The sequence below is a fragment of the Poromitra crassiceps genome, assembly GCF_964638095.1.
Source record: "Poromitra crassiceps genome assembly, chromosome: 6".
Classification (NCBI taxonomy): Eukaryota; Metazoa; Chordata; class Actinopteri; order Beryciformes; family Melamphaidae; genus Poromitra; species Poromitra crassiceps.
The window spans coordinates 23440278-23452872 of record NC_139627.1 but is presented as its reverse complement, the minus strand read 5'-3'; the positions used below and the strand labels follow the sequence as shown (position 1 = coordinate 23452872).

Sequence of the window (12595 nt, the reverse complement as noted above, 5' to 3'; positions counted from 1 at the left end):
GGTAAACAAGACTTGAGCATTGTAAGTTGGTTACGGAAATGGCTTCATATTTGGCATCAGTTTGTCGACCAGTTTACATGGACTGGGAACCAGTTCAAGATGTGGTGGATTGTTTGATACTGATGTTTACAGCTGTTCATTTAATCTTGCACTGACTGCTGTAATGCTTGCAATACTGCTTCTTTTAACTATCCAATTCTACACATTACTGCCCTCTGGTGGTGATGTTAGAACAGAATTTCAGCATGCAGAACACATACTGAAAATCTAAATTACTAGAAATCTCGCACGCTCGATTTCTAGGGTGGAGACTGGAGAAACTGCCTTTTCCCCTTCTCACCCCTATACTCCCACCACTTATATAGCTTCAGCCAGGAAGGATTTATTACATCACTGATGACATCACAATGCTCAAGTGACATCACTGATTACATAATTTCCGTCACAAATCGTGAGATTCGTGACTGACATCGCCACAGAGACCAGACTCTGGAGAAACTACCTTTTCCCCTGAACTCACCCTTTTCCTCTTCCTCATACTTATACTCCCAATACATATAGCCTCAGCTAGGAAGCACATCACATTTGGTCAAGTGACATCACTGATGACATCACTGTGACATTACTTCTGTCACAAATCGTGACTGACACCACCACCACAGACAGAGCCCACTTAGCCCATTTTAACTAAAGAGAAGATATTTAAATATCTATATTAAATGTAGTCTTTCGCAATAGTATTACATTTCAGTTATCATGACAACTCAAGTTACTATGCTGACAGAATGCAACATATGCATAAACGTTGTTCATTCATGAACTGCTCTCCTGTGGTACCATTCTCCAAATCGGATGCATTTGTAACTTGGTACCCTTTCGCCACTCTGTGTCCATGTTTCCCCATTACCATGCATGCAAATTAATATGAATTGACCAATGAGCCGCTCGTCCTGTTGTGCCTTGTCAGAATGCCATGCAGATCTGTTGTGCCTTGTCAGAATGCCATGCAGATCTGTTGTGCCTTGTCAGAATGCCATGCAGATCTGTTGTGCCTTGTCAGAATGCCATGCAGATCGTGGGCTTCATGGAGGACGAGGTGGAGTCTGTGCTGGAGCTGGTGGCGGCCGTGCTGAAGCTGGGCAACATCGAGTTCAAGCCAGAGTCTCGCTGCAACGGCTTCGACGAGAGCCGCGTCAAAGACAAAAACGGTGGGTTTGACACCTAAATCTCACCTGTCACAACGATTTGCAAGTATGAAAGCTGTAGATAATAATACACATAAGCCAAATAGACATAAGCCTTCTAAGCCACATACAGTCCATTTGGCTTGCTTTGCCTTTTCATCTGTCAGGCTGCTGTTGAGCCACTGCCACCTATTGGTCGCTTGACTCCAGCCCTCGTCCTTGTCTTTTTTTGTATTTATGTTTGATTGATGATTTACCTGGTGAGAAGTAGCTGCTATCCTTATCACTCACTCAGCTGTTCTGTTTAGGAAAATATTACATTTGCATGTTTCCCTAGGATGACCCATCCTTTTTTGCTAGAAAGATGCATGTAATCCACGTTAATCATACACTATCATGTTGAACTCAACTTTGTGCTCATGGAAGACATTCAGTCCTACAGTGTACTCTACTTTCCAACATTGTATTGGCTTATTTGCCTCCCATGCCTCTACTAGTGTGGTTACTGTGTCATCAGAGTCTCACACATCCATTTATACGAGGGATCAGCCCAGCAGCATTTTGCTAAACAAACAGCATTGAGTGCTCACTCTAGCCCCGGCTGTGAGGTTTACATTTTAGAAACGGTGACAGTTCACACAACTTTAACACAACATATATTATACATCAAACTCTTGAGCTACTTCTGCTCTCACTCAGAATGTCAAAATCTAAGTGATGTCATCTATAGTTTTTGAGATATTAACGTTTGTTTTGCACAACTCATACTAGTTAACTGCTGCGGGCTTCCGCATTTCTGGGGGATTTGTTGTTGTTGTGACGTCATGCTGATTCATCCTATTGACAGCTGGAGTCTGAGCCATATTAGTCTGTAGATGTTTGATGATTTCACAGTTAGTACTTTTACTTAGTCTTTGATGCTGATTTCCACTTAGATGCATACTTGTATATGATTAATTTATATGCGACAATAAAGCATCACAGTGGCCTCCTGACACATTTTCAAGGTTGAGGTGTTGGAGAAAGCCTCTGAGAATTGCAGATTGTATTTGTACTTAATCAAACTTGGGTGGGATAGCTTAACTAGGTTTGGTCTAAATTTTCTTGAAACAAAATCCTTTAGCCATGCATTTATGTAAAGAGTGTGTCGGTGGCTGACAAACAGACTTGACCTCCTTTATCATGGTGACCTACTTGTTCCAACAGTTCCATGTTCACATGCACCATTAAACTAGAGAATAGAGCTTGATATTAACATGCATGGCAAGAGAAAAGACCATGCCCTAAATGCAGGGTGCACTTGTGCAAGAGAAGTGTGTATTTGACATGATGGCCATATCCTTTTGTGTGTCTTCCCCTCCTCTTCCCTGGTGTCTTGTCATTTAACATGCTCCCTCTTGGCCCCACAGACCTGAAGGAGATGTGTGAGCTGCTGGGGATCGAGCAGTCTGTCCTGGAGAGGGCCTTCAGCTACCGCACGGTGGAGGCCAAGATGGAGAAAGTGTCGACCACACTGAACGTGGCCCAGGTTAGAGGGAAAGCTACCAATCCGTCTCGCTCCCTTTGTAGCAACCGGTTACCGGGGCGTTAACGCACGCTCGGTTACCGGGGCGTAAACGCACGCTCGGTTACCGGGGCGTTAACGCACGCTCGCGCGCCGCATGAAAAAATCAAGGCGGCATTACTTGGCCCTGACTTGCTCCAGCGGCTGCCAACACGCATCACGTCAACGCTACACGAAAAGCCCTCCATTATAGATGAGCCGTATCCATCCTGGAAATTCCAATGTAGGTCACATTTGAGAGGTGAGCGAGTTCACCCAGACTCGCGGGCCGTGTTGATAGGAAGCGGATGCTGCAGACACGGGTCGTCCTGCTTCATAAGTGTTGATAGGAAGCGGATGTGCAGACATGGGTCGTCCTGCTTCATAAGTGTTGATAGGAAGCGGATGCTGCAGACACGGGTCGTCCTGCTTCATAAGTGGCTTAAAAAAGAGGGAAATGGTTCCGGAGATCAACCTGACCTCCCAATAATAGGAACATCCACAGGTGCAGATGAAGGCCCGTGCCGGTGCTGTCCCCTAATCTGTCTGTGTAGAACATCTCAAAACTCCTCTGTGGTTTTCACAGAACCCCTCTTCCTCCCTCCTCTTTGCTCCTCCACAGAAACATCTGGCTCCATAGAAACATCTGGCCCAACAGCTCAAACAAGGAGCTTGGGGGACCAAAAAAGAATGGCAGCTACTCATTACGCGCTCGCATACAATAAGCATCAAAGTAGTCAGACAAATCTGAAACGGCATCCAGCTAATCTGGCGGATTTCAACACCAACCTGTACAAGTGCCTGTCTGTCTGTCTGCAGTTTTGGCTGCTGCGCGGATGTCACCACGAGGTCACTGATTTCCGTTCCCTGCCTTCATTTACTTGTCTTTTGGTTTAGTTTACACAAGGCACTCTACTCCCAGTCTGCGGCCTGCCAGCAGATGAACCCTCCTGAGCCATAGGAGTAGTATTTATCCTTGCACTCCGACCATTCAATGTAGAAGGCCTGGATTGGGGGGGGGGGGAGGGGTAACGTCCTAAGCATGATGTTATTCTGCACTTTGGCTTCCATAAGCTGCAGAATTCTGAACCTCCGGTTGCCATCGCCATGACTTACAATGTGTAACAACATGTATTTGACCATGTGCAGCTGGCTCCTCCTAGGAGTGATGAATGCTGAAACACTGCAGGCTCACATGGCAACATGTTATATGTCATGTAAATTACAGGGTTTCCCACGGTCATAGAAAACATGGAAAAGTAATGGAATTTCAAAATCTTGTTTTCCAAGCCTGGAAGTCATGGAATTAGTAGAATCCTTGAAAGTTTTGGAAAAGTAACGGAATTTAGTTGTGTGCAATACAATTTTAGTGCTCATTTTATATATATATATATATATATATATATATATATATATATACATACATACAGTACACACACACACACACACACACACACACACACACACACACACACACACACACACACACACACACACACACACACACACACACACACACACACACTCTCTTACATGGAAATTCTATTATGGATCCTTAAAAAGTTATGGAAAAGCCTGAATTTAATCCATGAAAACATGAGTTTAAAATGTTTTTCTTGTTGATGTATTAAACAATAAAATACAATATTGTATGTTTATTTACAGGCCTACTATGCTCGCGATGCACTTGCCAAAAATCTCTACAGTCGTCTGTTTAGCTGGCTAGTCACCAGGATCAATGGAAGCATCAAGGTATGTCAATCTTTACTGTCATTTGCCATTAGCCCAGCCAAATCAGACTTGCAGAAATCTCACCACCTTTTGAACCTTGGCCATCGTCTCTCTGCAGGCTCAAGCCAAAACTCGCCACAAGGTCATGGGTGTGCTGGACATCTACGGCTTTGAGATATTTGAGGTAAGACAAATCAAACAAACACTTTTGGTTCTGATCAGGCGTGCAGATGCATCTGACCACCCAAACATGTTACTGGCCCCAGTCTGTTTGCCTGCAGGGGGCCCTGGGCTGCTGGCAACCCATTCATTGCATGTTAGATACCTCATGCTTCTCTACAAGAACCATAAGGGCATGTCTTCTCTATATTCCCACTCACTTTCAAGTCCTCCCTCTCTCCTGACTGTTGTGTTGTGTCTGGGGTCTCCAGGACGGAGTAAGTAACACCTGCCGAGGGGCGTTTGCTGTGTCACTGTGCATGCTGTGATCTAAAAGCCCTTTAATTCCAATTCAGCTCCTGGTTAAAGCCTTTGGCATAGTCTTCGCGCCCAGCCAAGCGCATAGGGCGCGCGGCCATTTTGACGTCATCGCACAGGGCGTGTCGGGGGGCAAGGCCTGAGCGCGGCGCGTCCATGGAGATTTTTCTATCAGCGCGTCGGGTTTTGGCACATTGTCAACATGGACGCTTTTGAGGGAAGACTCCAGGGGAAAATGGTGGCGATTGAGTGCCAGACAGTCTGAATGAAATTGAATGTAACGTTCTCAATTCTATGTATTAAATTCTAAAAAACGACCCTCGACATTTGGGAAGGCTAAGCCACACGACTAGTTCGTTATAATCGAACGTCATGCTTCGAAGGCGACTTTACGACGATGAGGACGGTGAGGACTCAATCACAGCAGATCTCCGCTGATAGACTACCACAGGCACAGGCACCTTGCTTCCTCCTTCAACGCTTCTCCGCGAGATTTTGTTCATACCGCCCCCTGGCGTTTCGGAGCGAGCTGCGCACTGACTATGTTCTGTTTTGGCCCGCGCAGAGTGCGCGGGCCCTCCACGGAGCCCCGCCTCCAGCGCGTGCGCAAAGAGTATGCCAGACGCTTAAAGAGGACACGGGACACCCGGGGCTGAAAAGACCATGGCTGCGAAATGTGACTAAAGGAGCTATGCACCATTTTGCATTATGGCAAAATATAGTTGCTGTGCTAAACTGCTGTGCTTTATGATTGGACACACATTAAATCAGTTTAATAGATACTGGTTAGGCTTTCAGTTCAGTTGTAGAGAAGTTGCCCCCTCCTCCCGTGGGAGTTAGACCCCCCCCCCTGGGGGTTAGACCCTCCCTGGTCTGGAAAACAGTGGTCTCCAAAGCCTCCAGGACACACTCAAATTCATCATAAATCACTGATGATATATAGGACGAATCAGTGTGACATCACAACACCTGGATAATATCTCAAAAACGATACATCATATTGTTTATATTTTGACATTCTGAGTGAGAGCATAAGTATCTCAAGGGTCTGATGTATAATATATGCATGTTGTGTTAAAGTTGTGTGAACTGTCGCAGTTTTTAAAATGAAGTGAATTTAGTAAAAAGCACAGCCTGCTAGCGCGAGACACTCAGGGCTGGCTCCATAGGGTCCCGTTATAAGCTGCCGTTTGTTTACCAACACTGATCCCTCGTATAGACCCCTTATACGACTACGTCACACTGACATCACGCAGCGTCGATGCGCATGACGGATGCAGAAAGACAGACTCTGCGTAGCCCTGGCAAGTAGTTTTCCAGTGGCTGGAAAACTAGACGAGCTAGACATGTCTTCGTGTTGTGCAGTGGGATGCCAGAATTGGAAAGCTATTGTAGCAGAGTATTCGGGTCCGCCTATTCACACTTGGTTAATAAAATAATAAAGGCTGTAATAAGGCTGTAACGTTATAACAAGCTTCACCTAATTCTCCCCACATATCCTGTTCTACGGCAACTCGAGGGAACATACACAGCCTCGCACACACGCAATAGAACACAACACAACACTGAACAGTCTGTTACACTATCAACAAAGCAAGGACTAAAGTTTTACCGAATCTCGTCAACTCATACTGCTTTTAATGCTAACTGTAGGCGTCTTTGGTTGCAAGCCGAAAGAGGAAATCATTAAAAATGCCCGACTTTGCAGTGCTCGCTCATTTCATATCAGGTAAGCTGTAGCTGTAGGCTGCTAGTAACAGCCACATCGCTCGGTTAGTTAACAACCAAGTAACGTTAAATAATGTCATTATTGAGTTGAACTGATTGGAACGAGGACATCATTAAAAATGCCCGACTTTGTAGTGCTCATTTCATAATCAGGTAAGCTGCCTGTAGCTGTAGGCTGCTCAGCCACATCGCTCGGTTAGTTAACAACCAAGTAACGTTACATAATGTCATTATTGAGTTGTGTGCATTATCAACATAACAATATATCTTTGCAAGTTACAGAATAATTATCTACGCTATGTATTGCTGGCCAGTCTAGGCTTGGCCAATTGTTCTTGTCTTTTATCCATTGACAGCGCCAGTGCGTATGGGTCTGTAAGACGTATCCCATTAACCAACGTTAATTGCGATGCATAACATTGCTTATCACTAGGCGATAAGCTGTGGTAGTAAGCCGAGAACTGCATTTTAAAACTAAAATCTAACTGTGTCGGGCTTTTACACAGCTCTCTGTGTCTCAATGCTGGGCTCACGGCTTTTTGCCTACACGATGCGCGCGCAGCTCCAATGTTGACAGCTGTATAAGGGGTCTATAGAACTCAATGATGTCATCAGTGATAATGTCACCAGATGATGTGATCATTGCTCGAGTGACATCACATCATTAGGTAATTAGGGCAATTAATCAGCCCTAATTAGCGAATTAAAAAATCTGGCTCTGTTAGGTCACCCGCATCGCTGTGGCCGAACACATTTCTGCTCACACACACTCACACACAGACACTTCTTATTATAGGATAGTTTTAAGATGGTAGCTTCCTTAAGTTACTTTAAAACACTTTAAAACACTTTTAAGATGGTAGCTTTACTATAGCTTATGAGCTTGTCACATTTCAGCCTGCTGTCTACTGCCACTTGGGGATAGATAGATATGCTTTGATTTGCGTGTGTGTGTGTGTGTGTGTGTGTGTGTGTGTGTGTGTGTGTGTGTGTGTGTTTTTTTAGAGGTGAAAATGACTTCCTGCTTTCTTTGTCAAAGGAAATGGCGGACACATTTTAACAGTACCTTTAAGGGTCAAAGCCACTCCCCTTGTGGCCATGTGTCCTGCCCATTTCCCAGTTACTGAGAAAGCCAGCTATGTCCTTCACTCACAGCTTGTAGACTAGACATGCTGTTCTAACCATGGTGTCAAGTATCCTAAGCAAATGAACATCACTAACCCAGCACACAATGACACCGTCAGTCCAGAGGCACGTCTTGCCACTAAATGCTCATAATCGACAATAATTGGTGAGAAGTGTAGAGTAAAAGTGGAGGCTTTCAAATGGTTAACATTACAATCATCACCGTTTCATGAACTCTGCCTAACAATTTACAGGAACTACCTCTGATAAGGCTGGTCATTGTACGTAACACCTTGAAGATTTACCATTTACTGTTCAATAATGTTTGTCGAAGCAATGTGGCTGTAAATCTCCCAGCAAAGGGAGAGCTGTAGATTCTAGCTTGTCTAAGTTGATTATTGATAGCATTGTGTCAAATCTACGGCCAGTAAAGCCTTCCCACAGCACTAAAGGAGAGATGTGGGAGTCCTAAGCAGACAGATGTGGACATTTTCTTGAACATGACATAACATCAGAAGAGTTGTTGTCAGAGGAATTTAGAGGGCCAACAAGACCGCAGAGCAACATAAGTTCAGGCAGGGCGAGTTGCGGCCCACCACCACCGGCATTACATTATGTAGTCTGTACTATAGCGCCTCATGATATCCTGGGGAGGGGGAGGGGGAGGGGAGACTTCAGCATGTTAACGACAGATGGAACTAATTGTCTTTCTCCCGTACGGCCGCTCCCTCACGCAGGACAACAGCTTTGAGCAGTTCATCATCAACTACTGCAATGAGAAGCTGCAGCAGATCTTCATCGAGCTGACCCTGCGCGAGGAGCAGGAGGAGTATGTCCGAGAGGTAGGTCGGCAGTGGAGTGGTTACCTCCTAACACTGGGAAGTATTTCCCAGCAGGTTTAGTAGCCCTAACAAACCAGACGCAGCCAGATGGTTTGTTACACATAACCACCTGGGAAGTCGTCTTTGGAAACTGTTTGGAAAAGGGCATGCACTTTCATAAAAAAAAACGTGGCAGGTGATTGGATGAACCATCTGTCTATCACAGGCTCACTTCTCGCTGTCGTCACACCTAAATCCCGCCCGTAGTGGCCTCAACACTGATTGGTCCAGCCCACTGCTGGGATGGATTCAAGCGCATATCTGGCAGCGGGGCAAGATGGGTTTCTTGCGTGATCGTGATCTCGTGAATCCAGCTGCCTCGCAAGGTTCTAGCCCTCTTTCACCCACACCCCACATTGACATCATTCCACATGTCAGCACGCCAATTTGTAGTGTGAACAGCTTTTCATGGCGGCCACTGCAGCGTGTGAGCTATGATCTCAAGCCCGGTCATGTCACTCAGCTGTTGCACCTTTTGGACTGTTTTTAAGGGTCGATCTGCATTCTTGCCAGCCGCAATTCTGCTTAACAGTTGCGTCTTGTGCTCACTGCTTCTGTCGTTCGTCCATCACTCTCTCCATCAATCTAAGCGTCGCTTTCCTCCACCCGCTTCCCTCCACTGACTTTTGGGGACGGAAGTGATCCCTCACTCCAGCGAGCGTAAACACACACACACACACACACACACACACACACACACCCCACCACTCTGCACACACACCACCAATGATATTCCACTCCTTGGCTGCTATCCAGTATAGTGCATGGGAAAATACCACAGTCCGGGAGAGAGGAGGGAGGACCACCAATCAGGCGTCAGCAGCTCACATCTGTTTAAGTCACGCCCCCCCCCCCCCCCCCCCCGCCCCCAAAAACAAAATGAAGAAATTGTCCCTGTGAGTCACATGGCTCCCAACAGCCAAAGCCACTTTCCCAGCCCATTTCATTAGCTGTGAAACCTTGTCCTGCAACAGACTCAATATGATTGTGAAACCAATAGAATATAATAGTTAATACATAATATACATATCTGCATAATGATATTACAGTGGTTGTTGTCAGTCTGGCTGAAGTGGGCAAAACCATCCTGATAACGTGACCTGTTTTACTCTATGTATCAGTCTGGACTCAAAGCCATCCACATTGATTTCAGTGGGTGGGAGTACTTGCCTTGACAGACAACTCCTTCAGCTAATCAGCGTAGCCAAATCCACTCAGAAGAACGGCGAAAATGTATTTTCCGTCAAGAATCTTGGCTGGTGCATACTCCTATTCTTCTTTGATTGTTATTGAGTCTATTTCTGCAATAACTGCACTTAAAGTCCCTGGAAACCAGAAATATTTTTATTATTATTTAGCATTTTGAGTTAATCACATCACAGGAACCTATGTTAGTAAGCCACCAGCCAAATTTGAACGATGATGAACGTCGCAAAGTATATAAATTTAGGTTTGACAGTCATGACAAAAGTCATGAGAATCAATTAGATTTTAGAGTGTATTTTCTCCCGCGGACTGTGTGGGCGTGTCCCGTCTGCAGCAGGTCTCCTCTCGCTCTCTCTCTCGGAGCAGACCGAGGAGACCTCTCTCTCCGTTAACTCATTCATGGCCAGTTTAGGACTGCCAATATTTAGCTCAGGCCAAAGATTTTCATAATTGTTGGTCATCTTTCAAGACCCACAGTAAATTATCTATTAGCACCAAAGTGATTTGCAATACCTCAAAATGAAGATGTACGTCTCTGGGTTCACCAGGGAAAAAAAAGTGAGCTTTTAGCATGTTCTGTACTCTACTTATAGCCATTTATATACACCCTGTTTTCACCAAAAAGGTCTCTCTGAGAAGAGAAACAGGAGAAAAGGCCATTTTTGTAAAGGACACAATCTCAGGCAGAACTCGCTCTCAATTCTTTTATTTTGAACTGTATTGACATCAGACATGTAAATATTATTCGTTATGACACAAATGACAATATATATATATATATATATATATATATATATATATATATATATATATATACATGAAGTGCTTTTTTTACATTCAACAATACAGTTTACTCAGTGTGAGTGAGTGTGCAGACAGACACACAGACAGACAGACAGACACACACACACACACACACACACACACACACACGATCCCCCTTTTATCTTCGTTACGTTGTTTCCGGGTCTGAGTACTGCTGGCGTCTGCTGCTGTGACTGCCGCTTCTGCCCGCGTCCTTACTTTTCGTTATTGTTAGCTGTTCGTGTGTTTATTTTGTTTTGTTCTGGTCCACCCGTCCTCGTCCATGTCTCCCTGTCCTATCCTCCCTGTCCTATCCTCCCTGCTGTTTGATCGTTCCCGTTTTCCCCTCGGCTATTCAACACGTCCTCACCACCCTCTGGATTACCCGTCAAACTGATCGATCATTTCCTCATTCCTCCGCTGATCAACACATCTCTGGATTACTTTCTCCCGTTGGATTTATCATTCCCTCTCACTGCCTGGACTCCTTCTGCTTCGCCCCTCCATGACCGACCCGCTGCGTGTGACTCCGTCTCGTCTCTTTCGGGCTGGCACACAGGAACGGGGTCCGGGACCAGGATCGATCATGTTGGTCACGGGTTTGACTACCGCGAACAACTCATCCATGTCCGCTGCCCTGCAGCAAGGAGACCAGCTCGTGCAGCGCGCCGAGGGGCGTTTCAATGGCGTTTCTCCTCTCTGCACAAGGAAGCGTTTCTCCGTTTTCTGTTCTTTCCTCCTGCTCAATTTCAAAACAACAGCTGCGGTAGTTGTTTGTTCACGTGTTGTCGGCTTGTCTTTGAGGCCAGCGACCTGATACCATGTCACAGGCTGGGGAAGTCTTTGAACTACGCGCTGCACTAATAAAAACAAAAACACGTCAAACACGTCTTTGGCGTGGAGGCACATTCCTGATAAGACGTTAAAGACGTCTTTGGCCATGAATGAGTTAGCAGAGAGAGCGAGAGACAAGGCGAGAGAGAGAGAGAGAGAGAGAAGGAAAGAGAGATGGAGTGTGTGTGTGTGTGTTTGCGCGTTGCTCGACGCATAGCACAGACAGAGAGGGTTTACAGAGAGGAAGAGCTCTCTGCGCTGCGAGTGCACAGCGCTACTGTGTGTGTCTGTGTGTGTGTGCGCGTGTGCGTGCATGCGTGTGTGTGATTCGATTAAATCTTATGACGTGATAAGATCATGCATTTTAGCACCGCGCGCACCGCTGTCTTCGAGGAAATGGAAATCCAGACCTTGTAGAAAAGTGTCGATTTTTGGGGTTAGGGTGAAAGTAATGTCAACTTACTTTCTGAGGCACACAATTACTCACATAAGACCCTAAATTTAATAGTTAGAAGGTTTTTGTGGATTTTGGTTTCCAGGGACTTTAAGGCAGTGTTTACTCTACTATGTTAACGTTACCGCTCGTTACTTCGGCAGCAGCCATACTGTTTTGTCAGTGGGGTTCCTGATTGGCCGCTTACCTTGTCAACTATGAGGCAGGTCCCTTATTGGCCCGTGCAATTTGTAATTTCCGGAAATCATTGGGGGTGGGCAGGAGGCCAGACTGATCGGCAGGACCAAACCGAATGCGAGTTGGTATGCTTTACCAGGCTACAAACCACCTGGATGAGTCTAACCGTGATTAGGTGACCGTCTTTCCGTGCTTGACTGGGTGTGCTCCGTTAGCTCTCTAAATGTAAGGTCAAGAAGTCTCATCTTCTATCTTGAGTGTAGCTGATGTGGAAGATCTTTCCTGTATGATTGAGTAGCTGATGTGGGAGAGCTTTCCTGTGTAACTGATGTGGGAGAGCTTTCTGTATGATTGAGTAGCTGATGTGGGAGAGCTTTCTGTATAACTGAGTGTAGCTGATGTGGGAGAGCTTTCTGTATAACTGAGTGTAGCTGATGTGGGAGAGCTTTCT

At 45.6% G+C, this 12595-nt stretch overlaps 1 protein-coding gene across 3 annotated transcripts in view; it reads left to right on the top strand.

Moving 5' to 3' along the window:
- myo1b (myosin IB) overlaps positions 1-12595 on the top strand; it is a 109496-nt gene that overhangs the window by 76768 nt on the left and 20133 nt on the right. For all 3 annotated transcript variants that reach the window (XM_083638765.1, XM_083638764.1, XM_083638763.1), the window contains exons 10-14: positions 1061-1208; positions 2594-2712; positions 4393-4479; positions 4577-4642; positions 8526-8630. In XM_083638765.1, the coding sequence (XP_083494891.1) occupies positions 1061-1208; positions 2594-2712; positions 4393-4479; positions 4577-4642; positions 8526-8630 (525 nt within the window). The remainder of the gene's footprint in view (positions 1-1060; positions 1209-2593; positions 2713-4392; positions 4480-4576; positions 4643-8525; positions 8631-12595) is intronic.